Source organism: Phoxinus phoxinus (assembly GCF_949152265.1).
Source record: "Phoxinus phoxinus genome assembly, chromosome: 16".
NCBI lineage: Eukaryota > Metazoa > Chordata > Actinopteri > Cypriniformes > Leuciscidae > Phoxinus > Phoxinus phoxinus.
The window spans coordinates 7,811,287-7,832,266 of NC_136891.1; the positions used below are offsets into that span (position 1 = coordinate 7,811,287).

General features: G+C 41.4%; 1 protein-coding gene across 1 annotated transcript in view; it reads left to right on the forward strand.

Moving 5' to 3' along the window:
• Positions 1 to 20,980, forward strand: part of nkain2 (sodium/potassium transporting ATPase interacting 2) — a gene marked incomplete at its 3' end in the record, with an annotated part of 182,799 nt that overhangs the window by 58,988 nt on the left and 102,831 nt on the right. Inside the window, exon 4 of the mRNA XM_079583513.1 lies at positions 20,776 to 20,913. Within this exon, the coding sequence (XP_079439639.1) occupies positions 20,776 to 20,913 (138 nt within the window). The remainder of the gene's footprint in view (positions 1 to 20,775; positions 20,914 to 20,980) is intronic.

The following is a 20,980-nucleotide window of genomic DNA, read 5'->3' on the forward strand; positions in this document are numbered from 1 at the left end:
ATTGTCACGGGTATGGTGCGGATGAAGACAGGCAGAGGCACAAAGCTCCAATTCAAACTTTTACTATAATAACACTTAAACAAAACTGGTACAGGCAAGGGTAACACTCTCCATACACAATAACATATACAAACAAACAAACATTGACCGACAACTGAAGGGAGAAAGACAGGAACTTAAATACAGAGGATGACGAGGGTACAACAGGTGAAGACAATGACGGATGATTAACTGATTAACAAGACAGGTGATGAAAATGAACTAATGAAAATGACGACAGAGAAGAAGAAAAACACTGAAAGAGAAAAACAACCTAAAAGTCCATGGACACAACAGAAAACACATTAACAATGTGACAGAACCCCCCCCTCCCCCCAGGCGCGTCCTCGCGCCGTAAAACAACCAAAGGGGTGGGAGGGTGGGCGCCCTGGAGGCTGATGGACAGGTGGCCGATCTGGAGCAGGAAGCCTCCAGGGCGGAGCAGGACGTGCAGGTGGCCAGGGCGGAGCAGGATGAGGGCGTGGCCATGGCGGAGCAGACGGACCCTCAGGCGTCCATGGCGGTGAGGACCCTTCGGGCGGCCATGACGGTGAGGACCCTTCGGGCGGCCATGGCGGTGAGGACCCTTCGGGCGGCCATGGCGGTGAGGACCCTTCGGGCGGCCATGGCGGTGAGGACCCTTCGGGCGGCCATGGCGGTGAGGACCCTTCGGGCGGCCATGGCGGTGAGGACCCTTCGGGCGGCCATGGCGGTCGTGTCGGCAGGGCCTCCACGATCCCCTCAGAGGACTTATTGCCCCCCCCCAAAATTTTCTTGGGGAGGTCAGCACTGGACTGGACCCGCGGCGAAGAGGACTCTGAGCTGACCGGGGCCAGCGGCGAAGGCGGTCCTGGGCTGGACGGGACCAGCGGCGAAGGCTCTGGGCTGAACGGGACCAGTGGCGAAGGCCCTGGGCTGGACGGGACCGGCGGCGAAGGCTCTGGGCTGGACGGGACCAGCGGCGAAGGCTCAGGGCTGGACGGGACCAGCGGCGAAGGCTCTGGGCTGGACGGGACCAGCGGCGAAGGCTCTGGGCTGGACGGGACCAGCGGCGAAGGCTCTGGGCTGGACGGGACCAGCGGTGCAGGAAGCTCTGGGCTGGACGGGACCAGCGGTACAGGAAGCTCTGGGCTGGACGGGACCAGCGGTGCAGGAAGCTCTGGGCTGGACGGGACCAGCGGTGCAGGAAGCTCTGGGCTGGACGGGACCAGCGGTACAGGAAGCTCTGGGCTGGACGGGACCAGCGGTGCAGGAAGCTCTGGGCTGGACGGGACCAGCGGTACAGGAAGCTCTGGACTGGACGGAACCAGCGGTGCAGGAAGCTCAGGGCTGGACGGGACCAGCGGTGCAGGAAGCTCTGGGCTGGACGGGACCAGCGGCGAAGGCTCTGGGCTGGACGGGACCAGCGGTGCAGGAAGCTCTGGGCTGGACGGGACCAGCGGTGCAGGAAGCTCTGGGCTGGACGGGACCAGCGGTGCAGGAAGCTCTGGGCTGGACGGGACCAGCGGTGCAGGAAGCTCTGGGCTGGACGGGACCAGCGGTGCAGGAAGCTCTGTGCTGGGCAGCGATGAGGGCTCTGTGCTGGGCAGCGATGAGGGCTCTGTGCTGGGCAGCGATGAGGGCTCTGTGCTGGGCAGCGATGAGGGCTCTGTGCTGGGCAGCGATGAGGGCTCTGTGCTGGGCAGCGATGAGGGCTCTGTGCTGGGCAGCGATGAGGGCTCTGTGCTGGGCAGCGATGAGGGCTCTGTGCTGGGCAGCGATGAGGGCTCTGTGCTGGGCAGCGATGAGGGCTCTGTGCTGGGCAGCGATGAGGGCTCTGTGCTGGGCAGCGATGAGGGCTCTGTGCTGGGCAGCGATGAGGGCTCTGTGCTGGGCAGCGATGAGGGCTCTGTGCTGGGCAGAGATGAGGGCTCTGGCGCAGGATCAGCGGCCTCTGGCGCAGGATCAGCGGGCTCTGGCGCAGGATCAGCGGGCTCTGGCGCAGGATCAGCGGGCTCTGGCGCAGGATCAGCGGGCTCTGGCGCAGGATCAGCGGGCTCTGGCGCAGGATCAGCGGGCTCTGGCGCAGGATCAGCAGGCTCTGGCGCAGGATCAGCGGCCTCTGGCGCAGGATCAGCGGGCTCTGGCGCAGGAAGCTCTGGGCTGGACGGGACCAGCGGTGCAGGCGGCTTGGAGCTGGACGTCAACCGTCCAGGGTCGAAGAGGGACCAAAGCGGAGAATGGTGTCGGGGTCCATCTCGACCACCGCCTCTACTGCGGCCTCCACGGGTCCCGCGAAATCTGGCCAGACGGGTTCCCTCAAACGACCCTCCATGGGCAAAGGCTGGGAGATCTTGGCTCTCCTTGGCCAGGACAAAAATTTTTACCCATTCGTCCATTTTAGGGGGGTCGGTCAATCTGTCACGGGTATGGTGCGGATGAAGACAGGCAGAGGCACAAAGCTCCAATTCAAACTTTTACTATAATAACACTTAAACAAAACTGGTACAGGCAAGGGTAACACTCTCCATACACAATAACATATACAAACAAACAAACATTGACCGACAACTGAAGGGAGAAAGACAGGAACTTAAATACAGAGGATGACGAGGGTACAACAGGTGAAGACAATGACGGATGATTAACTGATTAACAAGACAGGTGATGAAAATGAACTAATGAAAATGACGACAGAGAAGAAGAAAAACACTGAAAGAGAAAAACAACCTAAAAGTCCATGGACACAACAGAAAACACATTAACAATGTGACAATAATATTATATATAGTAGTGCTGTACGTTTTTTTTTTGCTAACAATTGTTTGATAACCACTGAAAGGCATGAATATTAGTTATATATATATATATATATATTTTTTTTTTTTTTTTTCAAAGGTATATTCTTTTTCCAGGATCTGATTCTCAACTCTAGTGTTTACTACTGAATGCCACAGGTTATTTTCCCCCGGATCTCATTTTACTCAACGCTTGCATCCTAATGAGCTCTGTTGTTAACATACACTCGGCCCTCTGCTGGGGAGCGTGACCTCCAGTCGCCAGGGCTTTACTGTTATATGATTAACGAGAGTGTGATTCCACGGGATCAGATGAGCATTCAAAAACAGCTTTTGATGAAAACCTTTTTGATAAAGTGCCGATCTTAATAGCGTCTGGTGTTTCATGTGGCTCTGGTGAGAGCTTCAGATCTAGGTTGCACACGTGCACTTTGCTGCTGCTTGAAGCCATGGACAGACTCGTTTTAAAGGACTATCTAGCTGTGCGCAGCTGTGGTCCAGTCAAGGTCATGCATCTGAGACGTGTTTCATGCATGTCTGACAGTAATTAATTGTGCCGGGCGCAGTGCTGGCCTTCTCTTCCTGTCCTCTTTCCGCTGCCACTTCCTATAGATTTCAACAGAGTTGGCTGACGTTTTAAAGCCACAGATGTGCTAACTTGCCAATATATTTCATATTACTTGATAGAGCATCATGCCGAATTGAATCGATCGCTGTTTGTCTTTCCTGTTTTCCCCTTTGTAATGGAATGGCAGATGAGATGATTTACATTTTTAAGGTTACTTTTTCCTCATAAGTGATTCTCATTTATTTTTCTGCCAATAAAACAAATCACAGCAGAGGAAGTCTTCATCTAATGACGAACCCCCTAATGCTATTTAAATGATGCTGATTGAGGGGAAATGTGTGTGTGTGTTTGACAGTGATTGTCAGTTTTAGTTTTGGTAATACATTCCTCACCATCTGGACTATCAGTAGGAACTAACTAAAAAAAACGAATATATCGTCACCTTCCTAAAATAATTGCCTAAGTCATTTGAAAATGAAAAGGACTTGGCAATTGATAGGCAAATGAAATTGGCTAAATTACTAAAATGTAATTATTTTAGGAAGGTGACAAAATGCAGAATTTCCAGTTAAAAGTACTTTTAACTGGAAATTCTGCATATGAAAATAATGGTGTATTCTTTTTAGTAATATGTACATGCAAGATATATTGGTACAGTTTTGTTTAAAGGGTTAGTTCACACAAAAATGAAAATTATGTCATTAATAACTCATATCGTTCCAAAACCGTAAGACTTCCATTCATCTTCGGAACACAAGATCTTTATCATGAAATCTGAGAGCTTTCTGTCCTTCCATTGACAGCCTATGCAACTACCACTTTCAAGCCCGGGGAAGGTAAAGGCATCATAAAAGTAATCAATGTGACTCCAGTGGTTTAACCTAAGCCATACTGGGGAGAGAGGTGCTGTAATAATGTAAAATATGTGAAAAATAATGTTGTTTTTTAACAAGCAAGCATGAAACCATATTCTAATTCACCCCTAAAACAAAATGAAGGCTTCGTAAAAGGAAATAGGAGATATTCTTTGAACATAAGACCTTGAATACTACAGTATCTTTCACCATTTTGATTTTTAAGTAAATGTATATTTTTTAAGGATAGTTTAGAATTTTGTATTGGAAAATAAGACAAAATGATATAATATATTTTTTTGCAGTGAAACTAGAGCAGTTGGATGATTTCAAGCAGTTAACAGCAGTTAACATAAACAGCAAGTCCGGCATATTCCGGAGCCTGTCTCATTCTCGGATTGTCCTCACTCGGCTCTTAGTTTGAAGCTCTGCGTCTGCGTGAGAGAAAATTAAGGACTGAAATCAATTTGAGCACTGCCATTTCCCTCTCAAGTGGCTTATTATAACATTACGCCACTGCCTGAGATTATTGATTCCAATCAAATCTGTTAGCTTCATTAGCTGATAGTTTCGCCTGTTGAGACGGATGAAAGATCAGTGAAAATGGCAGCTGATGTTATGATTTAGTTGTTTCAGATCGCATTACGTTTGTCCATTTAAATGCCAGTGAGGTTTTGTGTATTATAGGAATAGGAGCATATTTTCTCAGGCAGGGGTTTTTGAGATAGCAAAGCAAAAGCTTTTTAGATGATTAGGGGTTGGATGGAAAGAGAGCAAGCAGGAGCCAGAGACCTGTGCAATGCATTTAATCTCATAAAGTAATGCGCTGTGCTCACATTCAGCAATCAGCTCATCGTGGTGGGCTGAAGTAGCTGACACTGTGACACGTGAAGGGTGAAATCACAGTAGCAATAACTCCGTTCTGATCTTTGTGCTTTGCTGGCTCAACAGGAGAAAGCATGGCCGCCGCAACACACTTTGCTTTCCTCAAGAGCTAGTCTTATTATGTGCATAACGGAGTATACTCATAATGAGTATTTCTCTCTTTGAATCTGCATTTTTTTTTTCATTTTTCCATGTTGATAGTAGATGCCCTCACTGCGGTGGTTCCAAAATGCAGTGATGGTAATACATTTGCTGGTCTTTTTTGGCCTCTGAGTCCCGTCTGGTTTGCTGGTTTTAGAGGGGTTTTGGGCAAGTATCAGCGGTAAGTCTAGCTAGCCAACCAGTTGCTTGGTCAGTCTGGGAGACCAGCATAGACAACCTTAAACTATGCTAAGACCAACAAACCATCTCAAACTGTATTTTTCCCAAGCAGGGATTTGTTGTTTTGCTGAATGTTAGCATTCCCATTCATCTTAATGGCAGTTGAACAGCTAGCGCTAAGCTATCAAGCTAACCACAAGCTAAATGAAATCCCAGAGAATGAGAATTGTTTAAAGGGTTAGTTCACCCAAAAATAAAAATCATTTCATCATTTACTCACCCTCATGTCATTCCAAGCCCGTTAGACTTTTGTTCGAAACACAAATAAAGATATTTTTAATGAAGTTTGAGAGATTTCTGTCCCTCGATTGACAGTCTATGCGCTACCACTTTGACGCTTCAAGACGTTCATAAAGAGATCATAAACCGTATCCATATGAATTTTTTGCTTTATATGATGAACAGATTTAGGCAGCAAACATAAACAGCTTGACATGCGGGAACAAACCTCATTAGTTCTTGCGGAAGCTCAAACGTGTTGAGTAACCCACAAGAATGAACCTTGTTGTGTCTGTGTTGTTGTTGCTCTGCAACGATGTTGTCTGAAGGCGGTGACTGAGTAGTTCTGACATCACATGTATACGGAAGTCACAACGGCTCGTGAAAAAGGCACAGCTACTTTATGCAGGCTGTGTGTATTTGTCTGTGGATTGACTGTTTTGAAACGTATATGGTAGTTACATAGCCCCTAGACCTCTGTTATCATGAAAAAGGCCAGGAAATGTCAGTTTTGACAATATGTGTACCTTTAAAGATTGTATTATATTGTTAAAGGTCAAGGGCTCTTACTAAGTGAATAGTTAATGTAATCATAATCATCTCATGAACAATACCTCTGCAGCAACAAGAGAAATGGAATATGTTAGTATGCACAATGATTGGATGGATGAAATTACACAACAATGATTGGCAAGTTTAAAGTGCCGTGCAGCTGTAATTAAAATGCAACCAAAGCCGAGACTCTGGAGTCCTGTTTGTGAGCAGAATCAGTTTACTCTGCGCTAAGTTTTCATCTCTCTTTATGTGTTACCTTACGCCAACTTGTACCTCAGAAAAATGAGAAGGATATATGGGTCCTGTCCTCTAACATTGCCTGAAGGAAATTACTTGGGAGGTGAAACAAACAAAATACCGTATTTCTTCATCTTTTTTTCTTTTTTATTGAATTTGGAGGGAATTTGCAGTATACTGATAGCCTTGTGTTGTGCAGAATGCCGATAGCAGCCAGTCATTGTGTTTCCCTGAAAACATGGCATTGCTTGTAGAATGATACTGTTCAAGCCACACTATTTTGCCTCTCTTTTGATTCTTTTTGGTGTTTAAGGGACAAAATTGGGATCGGCTGGCTGCCTTAATGTTCCGTCTGATCGATGACAGGGTCAGATGATTGATGAATCAAGCAATCAGTGAGTTTCTCCCGTGGACTCCTGGTCGACGCACACGATCAATTCCTCTCCCAATGGAGTGATATCATTAAGCCTCAGGAAGTTTCGATAGCAGCCTCTGCAGGATCCTCCTGCCCATATATTTGACCTAGGAACAGGCTGTTAACTTTTCCAAAGTCAAAACACAATAGCGAGACTTTGCCAGGGCCCCAGGGCACAATATTACTTTTTACACAATTTTCAGACCCAGGGTCCCAAAGCACTTTTGTGGAAAATTCATCCATTTTCAGGGCTTTTTTCGTAATTAAAGTCGACAGCCACTTTGCTTGATTTTTTCTCTCTCTCCTTGTTTCACTTAATCCATTGTGCTTTTTTTTTATAATTCTCTCTTTGAAAAGGTCAGGGAATCATCGGAAAAAGGTGCCCCTAAATCCCAGGCGTTCACAGGGATCAGAGATGAGCTACCATAATCTCCTCTCCTTTATGACAAGGGGCATTTTTCTGCTTTGATATCAGATAGGTTTTGACCTTTGTATGCCCTGTCTATGTCACTTTCTGTCAAAGCTAGTCTCAGAGGTTTCTTGTTCATCTCATGAATTGAAAAAGGAGCAGCAGAATCCATGTTTGCTAGCTTTGCACTATTTACACTATCACACTATTTTTCAAATGTTTGGGATCTGTAAAAAATGTTTTAAAAGAAATTTTAAAACATATTTTTATTCAGCAAGAATTCATTTAATTGATCAAAAGTGACACTAAAGACATTTGTAATGTTATAATGTTATAATTCTGAAAAAGAAAGCATATTACTGCTTCCACAATAATATTAAGCAGTACAACTGTTTTAAACATTGATTATAATAATAAATGTTTCTTGAGCGGCAAATCAGCGTATTAGAATGATTTCTGAAGGATCACGTGAGGCTGAAGACTGGAGTAATGATAAAGAAAATTCAACTTTGCCATCACAGGAATAAATTGCATTTTAAATTAAAAATGATTGTAATAATATTTCACAATAGGCCTATTGCTGTTTTACTTTTTCCTATCAGCCGCAGACTTTTGAACATTAGTGTAAAAGTTGACCAAGTTCACTTTTATTTTAGCAAATGCACACACTTAAATTGTACTTTCTCGGGAAAAGAAAGTCGGGAAAAAACATGAGGATTCATCTTGCTCTCATTGCATATCCAAATATGTATGCAATCAAATGCTCTCTATATTGAAACATACCAAACTGTGATGTAAATGTAAGGCAGTGGAGGGGAAGTTTTTTGTGGTCTTCAAATAACTGCAGAAAGGGTTGCCAGATCCCTCTTCAGACTACAGATCTTGTTTAGGGGTGGTGAAGTTTGTAATCGGATTCTCTATAACTGATTCCTAACCTTCTGTGCTTTGTTCGTGGCCTGTTGTGTGTCTAATTCTCAGGATCAAAGCACCACAGTAGCGGCCTCTTCTTTCTGAAATGCTTCCCTAACAGTAGGGACGCTCTACTTAATTGACACCCAGATGCCACAACAAAGAGATGCTGCATAACCAAGACCTTTCACTCAGGCTGCCATTCATTGATGTGAGAATCTGTAAGAACAGGGTGACTCTTCATTCATATTCCCCTACTGAAGTTAGGGTGAATTCATACCTTAAGGGATAAGATAGCATTAAACAAATAAAAATCCTATTTTATGCCATATCTGCTATAGCTGCCTTTGCTACTTTAAAATAAAAAAATAGACACAAATGAGACTAGTGTTGTCATACTCTATGCATATCAGATAATTTGGTCTTTGATGAGAAATGTTTGAGTTCATATTGACTTTGGTCAAATCTGAGCACAGTTTGGAGATCACTCTGAAGGGGAAGAGACACATTTTTCTCTGGAGAAATATGAGTCCCATTTGCTTTCCATTTCATCTCCATGCAGTCTAGAAGAAACTGTTTCCGATACTATATGAAGAATGATGGTTGTGTAAGGGGTGCTTTATGGGTGACAGTGTGGGAAGATGGTCCCCCCCCCATCTCTGCTGAATGGAATAGGCCATCTCCATCAGCACATGTTCTTCCCCAGAGGGTGCCTGTCATCAAGAGAGCATGTGGGCTTGTGGCAACGTGACCTTAGTAATACCCTGGCTGTTGAACATGCCTGACTTTCACAGGAGATTTACATAAGTATGAATGATAATGAATATTCACATCTTTCGCCCCACTGCACTCAACTTCTTGACCCAAACGATGCTTTATGGGTAATTCCAGAAGAACCACAAATGTTGTTGTTGTATCGTAGATCAGAACTGGTTTATGCAGCTTTAGTCATTGCCTGTGATACCAGTTACATGGCTGCTTGGGAATAGCTCTCAGCCTCGGACGTCATGCCCACCTACCATTGGCTGTTAATTTTTCATTTTAATGGTCCTGCATTGTGGAAATTTCATTTTAAAGTTAGAAATTTCTCAATATCTTGTAAGACATATCAACTTACCAGTAGTATTAGAAGTTAACTACCCCTATGTTTAATTATATAAGTATATTAGACGTGCTCTTAGTTGCTAAGGAAATGTATGTTTATATTTAATATATTTTTCGAATTTAAAAAAAGTTTGTGTGTGTGTATATATGACATCACACTGTGGGAGTGTTAGTTAGTGTTCAGTTCCTGAGATTGTGTATAAAGTTGTTTTTTTCAGTATATATTTGATTAGCACTAATAACACACCCATTAAACAGTTTTATTATTGTTGATCAACGAAGTGAATTTTTTATTTTTTTTTATTCAGTGATAAAAAACCCTGTAATGTATGTGGTGGATGAGTCAGCCAGCGCTGCTGTTGTGTGTGTTATTATTAGCTAAATATTTTATCTCCCCACCTATTCCGCAACCTAATCAGCAATATTTGCATATTTGCACACAATTCTTAAAAAACACAGCTTTATTTAACAAGCACAGTGGAAATTATTTTATTGGCCTTGGTATTGGAATATAATGCCTCAGATGAAGGCAAAAGCAAAGACTGTCTCATATTAGTATAACATGTTTGCACCAGTCCCCTGAGCTTGGCCTGGCGTTTTATTTCACTGCATACACAGAAATTGAGCACTAATACAGTGGCCTCAAAATGTATGTGGACACTTAAGCCACACTTAGAAATGTATGAATATTATTGTATTAGATAACAACATATCGGATTGGGGTTTGAGGGAGTTCAGCGTATAATTTCTCGAGATAACTTTATTGATGGACGTTTGACTCTGCCATTATGAAACACCTTTGTACTTTGTCGAAAAGCAGATAAAAGTGTGAAGCTCTACAGGCCCTGGTGTTTGTTACGCCATGACTTCATGGTCTCTAAAGCCCTGAAAACAGGTTTTTCTGACCTGTTATTTCCCATTAACTTCTATGAGCGGATTCCAGCTCTTTGTGGCAGCAGAGCTTTTGGGCTTTTAAGAAACTGGCACGAACGGGAAAAACTGTCAGTCACCGAAATTTGGTAATGCTGCTATTTACCAGCACTTCTCTGACAAAATCGCTTAAATGAGCAGTGGCACTTTCCCCAAACACACCCAGTGAGAAGTGAAATAAATAAAGCGTCAAGCAATTATGAAGCCTGATGACAGTTTAAGGTCAGCCAATTAGAGGGCTTCTTCACTGAAATCAGCTTACGGTTACTTTTTTTACCCTGTAGCTATGGAGGTCACTGTCACAGTGACGACTGAATCATTTAATGTATTTGTGTCATTTATGTAGCATCACCTACAGTATAGGTTTTATTTCAGGGATCTATTTTTAATATTGCCTCAGTGGTCTTACGGAAGAACCTGAAGGATATATGACATTTGGATTGAATTTCCATGCATCTCTAGAGTTCCTACTGTACCCTGTCCCTGACTAGTTCATATTTTACATATGTATTAGTAAAGCCATTGTGGCAGCTCTCACAGTGTGCTCTCTCCGCATGCTGGCAGTTTCCATCCCGCTCAGTTGACATTTGAGTTCACTGCGTGGTCTATTCCCGTATCAGTCTCGATCATCTTTCTGGCCCTCGGGCAACGGCTCTTTCGCCAGCCTCATTTAAATGCAAACGAATATTAAAATAGATTATCATCATTAACATTGCTTTATCTTGATGAATTTTATTCAGTTGCTCTCCTCCTCCCACCCCTAGAGCCATCCATACTAAGGAAATTAACATTCGCCACTTGGTTCCTTAAAAACCTCAGGGTGGCAAACAAGAGGCTCTTCTTCACTGGTCTGTATTAATGAGGCTCTCAAATATGGGTGTGAAAAGTAATTCATGGCAAATTGCTTCCCGATTTACATTCTGTTGAGATTGATTGAGATTAAAAATCTGTTTTATACATGTATTTTATTGATCTTATTGTGAACGACTCATTAATGCATGTTTCTTTTTTGTGAGCTAGTAATTATTAATAAAAAAATATTAACTCAATCTTCCGTGTTTAATCCACTTAAACCTGGGCTGGGTACATGAGCACTGATCGTCCGTTGATCGCCTGGATCTCACGACTCCGAAAACGTCAGAGCAAATTTTTAAATAGGCACTAATTGTATAAATAAACCACAGATTTGAGCTTTAAACAACTACATTCATGTTTGAAAAACTCTTAAAGGGGTGTTCAAATGCCAGTTTCACAAGATGTAAAATAAATCTCTGATGTCCTCAGAGTGTGTGTGTGAAGTTATAGCACAAAATATCCTACAGATATTTTTAAAAAGCATGTTAAAGTTGTCACTTTTTGAGGGTTTGCAAAAACTAACCGTTTTGTGCCTGGCCCTTTAAATGCAAATGAGCTGCTGCAGAGGGCGGGGTTTCAAGAGCTCATGTGTGTTAGCAGCTGCGCTTACATCACGCAAACACACTAAAATGACAGAAACTGTTCTGTCTTTAATGTTAAAACGGAGTCAGACAAAGATGGAGAGACTCAAGAAGAAGTGACAACATGTAGATTGCAACAGAACTTCTCTGAAAGGTTAGTTGATGAATTTATGTATCTGATGTGGCGTTAACTATCTTCAATTAGCATATTCTGTCATGATAATCTATAAATCGCTCGTATAGGAACTGTTGTGAGATACACACAGAGTGAATTTCTATTGCATGTGAAAAGATGGATGCTACAGTTTGAGCTGACTCACAAATGTACTCTTATACAACAACTTTTCCTCTTCTCAACAAGGACTGTGTGTTCCCGGGGTCGGGGTTTATGTACATTTTAGGGTTGCTGATGTCACTAACCCGTGAGGAATGTTGTGTAGTTCCTACCAGCTGTTTGTTGTAGTTCTTTTATTTAAAAGCAAATATCTTCCTTTGCTTTGAACTTTGAGCGTTGTAACTTTGTTTATGCTCAAACAGCATCATTACACACTAACTAAAGTTAAAAAAGTGAAACATACTTTACCACCCCTTTAAAATGCATTTCGATTGATGCTCACTGGTTGGTGCAGGATGCATTCTGGGGTTCCTGGCTGTCTCAAGTTTGCACAAGTTATAAAAGGGGTGGAGCAAGAGCACATCCGGAGATTTGAACTGTACTTGCCTTGATTAACTTTGAATTGGAATAGTACTTGCTTGGGCAGCGAATGGGGACGTTTCACAAGTCCACAAGAACACAATTACAGACAAGAACGCATATTGAGAAATGGCTTTTGAGTTGGTTCTTGACTTTATTTTTTGAGGAACATATATCTAGCTTTCTGACATTTTTTTAGTTGTTTGTCTTGCAGCAAAATCTTCAGTATGTGAAATTAAGTATATTAATGTCTTCAGTTTCCTCCATGGCCTCTTTTTTCTTTGCTCTGTGGGTGTAAAGCACAATTACTTTAGCAAGAGAGCTTTTCTTTTGCTATTTAGACCTTTGAGGATTCTGGCCAAAGATCAGGAGGCCAAGAATATGAAACGGCCCATTGTGCGAAGTAGATAATGAATGCCATTTTTCAAGCTTAGCTACACATTCTGACAGCTTCTACGGAATCCCTCCACTACATATCATTGTATTTGTTACATGCTGACACTGGAAGTCATCCTCAACGTCTATTACAAACAACACAGTTACTCTTCAAATGTCCAACATGCGTCATTTAGCGTGGAATGCCTAGATTTGTGCGAATAGCAAGTCCTCGTTGTGGTGGTGAACATGTTCAGGCAGCTCTGTATATGTAAATAACCTCTTGCATTTTCAGTAACCTCTTGCTGGATGCGTGTAAATGTTGGCATTTATTACACTGGTTTACTGGCTTCTTTTTGCACCATTTCCTGGAAGACTTCTAGGATAAAATGAAGCTCTTGAATTGAAGTTGTTTGTTTATTTATCCTGGGATGGACTATGAAAATTCAAGGCATGAATGTGTTTGCTTAGTATGATAATGGATATTTGTGAGATTTATATCATATTTTGCCGTACATCATATTTAAATATTCTTCCAAGCCTTCAAAAGGAATGCAATTTTTTTTCAGTCGGGCCTGAATAGTTAGTTGAAAGAGAGGATATACATATATATATATATATATTCACACATACATGTACATATATAAATGAAAGTATGTTAAGATACAGTAGATAGATAGATAGAATAATTTCATAATGAGACCTGTGCAAACCTTTTCATTGAATATGATGGATATGCCACTATATTTCACAACAACAGCAGTATCTGAAACTATACCAGATATCCCCATTAAGTCATCATTAAATCATCATACTTGCATATTTTATCTGGAACCATTGAACTGTTGGATTCATCTTCTTGTCTTTCTTGTGCACCTCCGCAGGCCGTGCTCTCAGCTAAAGAGGAACAAAGGAAGTGCATAATGATGTACATCACCTAAAACTGATGGCTTCCTGTCACTGTAGTCAGTAGTGGAGGAACTTGGCTCTTAACTACCATCGCCTCTTTCATTCTGCATTTGAAACGCTTCCAGCTGATATTCCTTCACGAGTCTTTTTCCTTCCTTTGCTCTTTCATGCCATACCATAGATTACCCTTCTTTTAATTAAAGGGATATCACCTTATTATAAAAATGAAGTAATCATTTACTCACCCTAGTGTTGTTTTAATGCCGAATTAACTTTCTTTATTTTTTTGGACCACAATGAATTAATGTTTTTTTCTTCCTTTCTAATTGTAAATTGTAGCAACATGCTGCATTTAATGTACAGTGGGATTGAACAGCCCGGTCTCACCCCAAAACGTCATATACTGACGGGTCTTGACCATACGTCAACATACGACGAAAAGGGTACCCCTATAACGTCAATATGAGACGCAGACATAAGCGCACCAGCAGCGCCTCCTAGCGGTACCCTAACGCATACCTAAACCCAACCATACCCGAATCGTCACACATGGACGTTAAAGGGTACCCTTTTCGTCGTATGTTGCCGTATGGTCAAGACCCGTCAGTATGTGACGTTTTGGGGTGAGACTGTGTTAGATTGAACTGATGTCCCATGTGTATATACACTATCCTTTAAACATTTAGGGTCAGTAAAACTTTAAAAACAAGTTTGTTGAGGATCTAATCAGCCTATTAGAATGAATTCTGAAGTATCATGTGACACTGAAGACTGGACTAATGATGATGAAAATTCAGCTCTGCCATCACAGGAATGAATTACTTTTTAAAATACATTAAAATAAAAAACAGTGAAATAATGGCCTTCCTTCCTTCCTTCCTTCCTTCCTTCCTTCCTTCCTTCCTTCCTTCCTTCCTTCCTTCCTTCCTTCCTTCCTTCCTTCCTTCCTTCCTTCCTTCCTTCCTTCCTTCCTTCCTTCCTTCCTTCCTTCCTTCCTTCCTTCCTTCCTTCCTTCCTTCCTTCCTTCCTTCCTTCCTTCCTTCCTTCCTTCCTTCCTTCCTTCCGATTTCCCTTCTAATGCAGTTATTGTCAAACAAAGCCTATTTCATTCCTTCATTTAGAATTCTGTTTTTTAATGCCAGCGTTGAAAAGTAATGTGTAAATAATGCATTGTAAAACCTTTTTAATGGTCAGTGATGTATGATTTCTTTGTTCATTTATCAGCTTTGTTGTGCATACCATCTTGCAAATATTTCATTGAAACGCCCACTTGCATTTTTGCATTAACATGTCCATTGTACATAAAACACAGGGGAGAACAGCAGGGGTCCTTGAATGTGTCTAATTGTCATTGCGTAGTTTAGATTTCTTCATATAACTGTACAAAGATACGTTTGTAGGTGGTTTCAAATGCTCTTTGATAGCTTCTAATAATTTATTTACAGTAGTTGGCCCTGAGAATCTTCTTTGAGGCAATTGAAAGAAATAGACCTTTTAGAAAATGCATGCACCATATTCATTTGCAATCATAATCTGTCTTTTTCTGTAGTTAGTTACATTCAAAGTCCATTCAGAGAAGCAGGTTTATGTGCGGTGCTGAGTTGCACTTTATCCAAATACACTGTTTCTAAGCAAACGAGACGCAGTGCTTTTGGAAAAAACAATTGTCACTGTCTTTACTGCCTGAAGCGAAGACCTCTTGAATTTTGTGTTCATGAAACAATCTTGCCCATTGTAATGTCTGGCTGGTTCCTCTGACGTTGCAGAGTCAAATGATTTCTAGTACGCACCAACTTAGGGTTTGTACTTGGTGACCTCACACTTAATAAGTGTAAATACAGTTTGCGATATCTCAATCTTTAAATGTCTCCATACCTCAAAACCCCCCGGCCTGACTCCAAGTGAATGTGTCATAGATTAGTTAACCATTCAATTCTGTTGTTATTTCTGCAGTCTCATCTCTGCAGAGCAACATTAAAATCACTGGCGGCAGAAGCAGATGAAATTGGATTACTGACGGACAATGGAGGCAGGCCAAGATGCGTCTTCCCTCTGCCGTGCTTCACGGGAGCTTTCTTCATTAGCCCATGCTCAATCTGTAGTTAATGCTCTGTGGCGCTAATGCTGGGAAACGCTATAACTCGGCCAGCCTCTTTTGAATGCGGGTGAAGCTCTCTATTCAACCTGCCCCTGCTGATTGATTAGCTTTTGTCTTTCTGATTAAAGGCAGCTCGTCTCCCTTCGCACCGAAAAGAAATATATAAATGGGACGAAAGGCAGAGAGAAACTGAGTGGGAGAGAGGCGAGCGAAAGCACAAGGTTGGGAGAATGAGATTCGGCTTTGTCACAGGGAGAATGAACTTTAATCTCAATCACAGACTGAAAGCGTGCGCTATAGCAGGCTAATCGCTAATGGGATGCTTCTGCTGCCAAGTAATAATCATGAGAAAACATTATGTGCGCATAAGGAAGGGAAAATATCATTACAGGAATTGGTTACGCTGACCTTTGCATTCGATATTCATTACTGAATTGGTTTAGTGATGCTTTTAGCTTGACACTCTCACTCCTTGTTGTCAATTTACCATGGTTAAGGGGTGTTGTTACCAAAAAAATAAAAAAACAAGACAAAAATCCCCTCGGCCGTGGTAAAACGTAGCTAATGGTCTTAAGTGGCTTATTTTTTCTCTAAAATTACAGCAATAGCAGTATGTTCAATAAATAATTGCATTTGTTAATATTTATAACTGTAGTAAACAATTCTTACACCAAGTAATACCGTTCATTATGCTAACTGTAAGTTGTTTACCACTTTAATGGCTTGAAGCAGTGTTCTCATATCTCTAACTGATAGAGCATGGTGCCAGAAAGTTCGTGGGTTAAATTCAGACATACTGGTGTACATTCCCACATAAAAGTTATGTAAGTGTCTCTCAAATGAGTCGATGTAAGTTGTAGCAATTTTGAAAAGACATTGTTCAAAAGTTTGTGGTAATTAAGATTTTTTCTATTGAAAGAAATGAATATTTGTATTAAGCTAGGATACATTTAATTGATTAAAAGTGACAGTAAAGACTTTACACAAAATATATAGTCAAAGAATCTTGGACAAAGTATGGTTTTCACAAGAATATTAAGCAGCACTACTGCTTTCAACATTGCTAATAATAAGATATGTTATGTAATTATAAGATATGTTATATAATGTTATAAGAATTGTTTCAGTAGCTTTGAATGTGATTTTAGAGCCTTAGTATGAGTGTTATGATTTTTTTTAATAGATGCGTACATGTGCATACTGAAGTACTAAATGTTTGCTCTCTTTTTGTTTGTGTTTAGTCAGTGATTTTGCACTTCATCTTTTAAGGCCTATCTTCTGAACATTAATGGATTTTCTTCTCATATTTATGGATCTAATTTCTCATGTATAAAAATGACTTGATAAATCTCATTCAAAGCACAGCTGCCCTACAATGCTGTTTACATCACTGTTTTTATGAAAGGGGGCCCAGGGACCACATTAATGGTGATCCCGGCCCACACCTCAGACAAGAGCTTGCAACCTCCCCATAAAATCCCTTTAGGTTCTCTCCCCCCCCCCCACACACCCCATTGGACATGCATATTAATGCCAGGGCTCTTTTGGGAATTCTGTCAATAAGCGCAGGTGTCTACAAAAGCCTAACAGAAGAGAACTGTGAATGAGAGTGCCATTAAGACGTGTTTTAAAGACATTGTCAACACACCATCTTTCACCAAACAACAGAATATAACATAATTAGCCATATTTGCATTTTGCAACCTATTCGCAGGCAGGGCAGATTGTATTTTGTGATGACATATGGTCTCTCTTCAACACCATGGCATTGTGGTTTATTAGATGATTTCAGGGGTGGTTGTAGTTTTAAGACTTCGCTAAAGCAATGGAACCACTGATTCTGGTCAATCAATCGTTTTTCTTTTTTTCTGTGTGCTTGTAGTTGCTGCACAACTATGGCCGAACAGTGCTTCTGAGAATTGGTGTGATGCATGGCTTATTGGAAGAGCTTTTGATAATCAAGGCATTATGGATTGAATGTGGTGCTATCATGCTCTCTGACTCATGTTTTTTTGGGTGGATAATGGAAAACAACCTATTAAACAAATACTCCAGCCAAAATTATTGTATTGTATGTCATTATGTATTCATCCTGAAGTTTTTTCAAACTTGTACTTTCGTTCTTCCCAGGAACACAAAAGCAGAACGTTTGAAGAATTGTACTGGTCGCTCTTTTCCATGTTATAATAGAAACTGACGCTTTCATGCATCAAAAAGCAGCAAAAAAGCGATTCAAGGTATCAATATTAGACCATGAGACTTAAAAAGGCCATATTCTGCCCTTTTGCAAAGTCTTGATTTCATTTTTGGGGTCTACTAGAAAAAGGTTTCATGCTTGAATGTTCAAAAAACTGATTATTGTTTACATATTTTACATTGTTGCAGCTCCTCTCTACACACACTGTCAGTAACGCTCTGTTTAGTTATTGTCTCCATGAAGCCCCTCCTTCCGAAAAGTGCCATGTGTTCTGATTGGTTTACTAGACCAGTGTATTGTAATTGGTCAACTGCTTGGAATATGTTTTGGAAATGTCACGCCCCTTACCATAATTGCGAGTTTCAACAACTAATGCAAGTCAATCAGCCCTCGTCCCTTTTCTGCATATGAAATTTTCTTTTTAAGATTTGAGTAATTATTTACTAATAATATTTCCCTCTTGCGAACTGTTATTCCCTCTGACTCGATGGAGTTATTGAGTTGAACTTGAGAATGTGTTCAGTCCAATTCATGAACGAATCATGGTTTGCTAACAAAATCTGTCTATTTATTGTAAAGTGATTTATCAAAATCAAAAATGATTTATTCACAAATCGCTACTTCTCTCATAAACTCTTATTACTGTTCAAAGGAGGTCAACATTTCAACCGAGTTACAGTACATCTTAATTTCTGGTCTGTTCATCACAATGATATTGTGGGACTTCAGAAGACTTTAAATATAGTTCACAAGTTGTTGTGAAATGGTGATTTGGTGTCCTTTTTAAAAGATTGGGAGTTTCCAAGCATTGTAATTTCCTAAAAAAGAGCAACCAGTATAATTCTTCATAAAAAGTATTTTGTGTTTCAGAAAGTCTATATGTTTGGAACAAAATCACGGTGAGTAAATAATGACAGAATTTTCTTTTATGAACTATTCCTTTAAGAAAACAGATGGTAATGCATTTGTCTTTTCATCCATCTGTTTCGTAGAGGAAATATGGAGGACAGTGAAAATAAACAAGAGCTAGTGCAGGGGGAAATCACATGCCATGCTTCATAAAAACACACCATGCCACTGAAGGCTGAATGGGAAGCCAAAACATAATTGCGGTAAAAAAAAAAAAAAAAAAAAAATTGGTGGAATTTGGAAAGGGAACTACTTTTATTCTGACACAAAACTAATCTCATCTGCACCCCAGAGCTGTGACGATTCTTAATCAAAAAACGTGTGTGAAGTGCGCCGGTGTTGCTTGGTGTTGTCAGGATAATACCTTTCATTATGATCGAAGACTTAAGTGTTTGGGACAGACACGCTCACCAGATGTATGCTAGCAGAAGCTCAAAGGAAACGCCCAAACAACAGAAGACACGTCCCTCGGGGAGACCAGGGGGTGGAGGGTCACAAACTGATCCTCACTGGGCAGAACTGCATGGACAAGATGCACAGATTAATAGACTCCTGAGCTTTGTCTACTGTTGATAGATTTATAGCATGAACTACTGCTCAATTACATCTACAGCGCCATTGCAAATTATATTTTAATAAGTTGTGAGTCCTACAAATCCTTCACTGAATCAATCCCTAAATCTGCTAGAGTGGTTACTGAATTAACTTCTGATTCGCTTACTGAGCCACTGGACTTTGTTTTTATTCATATCTGTCAAAACAAGAACTGTTTTGTGAAAGGTTTGTGAAACTCAAATTGATAATTTTACTGTTCATATAACTACATGCAGTTTAAGACATTGGGCCCTATTTTAACGATATGAAACGCAAGTATCAAACGCGAAACGTAAGTAACTTTGTTGATGGATCTCGGGCTATTATGTTGCTATTATACCGGCAGGATAAATGACTCTTGCGTCCGACACAAATCTAGAATGGGTTGGTCTGAAGTAGCTTCATTATTCATAGGTGTGGTTTGGGCATAACGTGCAATAAAACATCATCCAGTAGGAAACACTCATATATAGCATCTCTGTGCAACTTTAAGACATTTGATATTCATGCTGCTATTGAATCCTCTGAGGCCTCTATTGATGTTCACTTGAGAAGCTGTTTGTTAAACGAATCTATTGAGGTCACAATGACATTCGTGTTTTCAGCAGCTGCATTTTCAACCTTCATCTTGACGCTTTGCTCTTTACCATCGTCTGTTACATCATGCGGCAAAGCAGATGATTCAATGGCGGGATTTTTGCTTGGTTTCCTTTCCAGAAAAGACCTTGAGCATCTGAGGTTGTTAAAGGCTTCTCGTGCCTGTTGGTGAATGCAGCTGGAGGAACGGGTTATATTAGCATTAGCTTTATGAGGCTGGCTGCTTGTAGGTCCTTTGGGGATAAAACCGTGACCCTGTACTGGTCCGCTTTTGGAAGTGCCATAGCTTGTGGTATTGACATCAGTGTCATGTCCAATCAGTGGCTGAGATTGGAGCACCCAGAGCTGCGAGGCTGGACTTGCCAGCTTTAATTTCCAAGTCAACTCTGGTTTTTGTGGAAGGGTGGGGGTTTGACTCCGGAGAGCGGCATGTCTCGGTCCTAATTAATCGCCTGTGTGACGAGTATTCCTCTGGCTTCCTGTAGGCTGTGTGCTTTCACATGTGGCCTGGCGGTCCGTCATCTCACCCTGCCTTCCAGCTGGCATCAGAGTGTCATCATAAAGTGACCCCCGAAGCTGGAAATCTGTTTACGCCTTTATGCTAATAAATGCTTGTATTTCAATATATTGTCTTTGTTTTTGCTTAGTAAAACAGTGTCTTTTTCCTCTGTTTCTCGTTGCCAGATCAGCATCTTGGAGCGACAGATATTTGATTTTCTTGGATACCAGTGGGCTCCAATCCTCACAAACTTTGTCCACATCATCACAGTGATTCTAGGACTCTTTGGAACAGTACAGTTCAGACCGCGATATGTGACCATGGTGAGTTTACATATATTTTCATACTCCGTTTGTGACATATTCTTTTTCACCCCTGCAGGTTATGCTG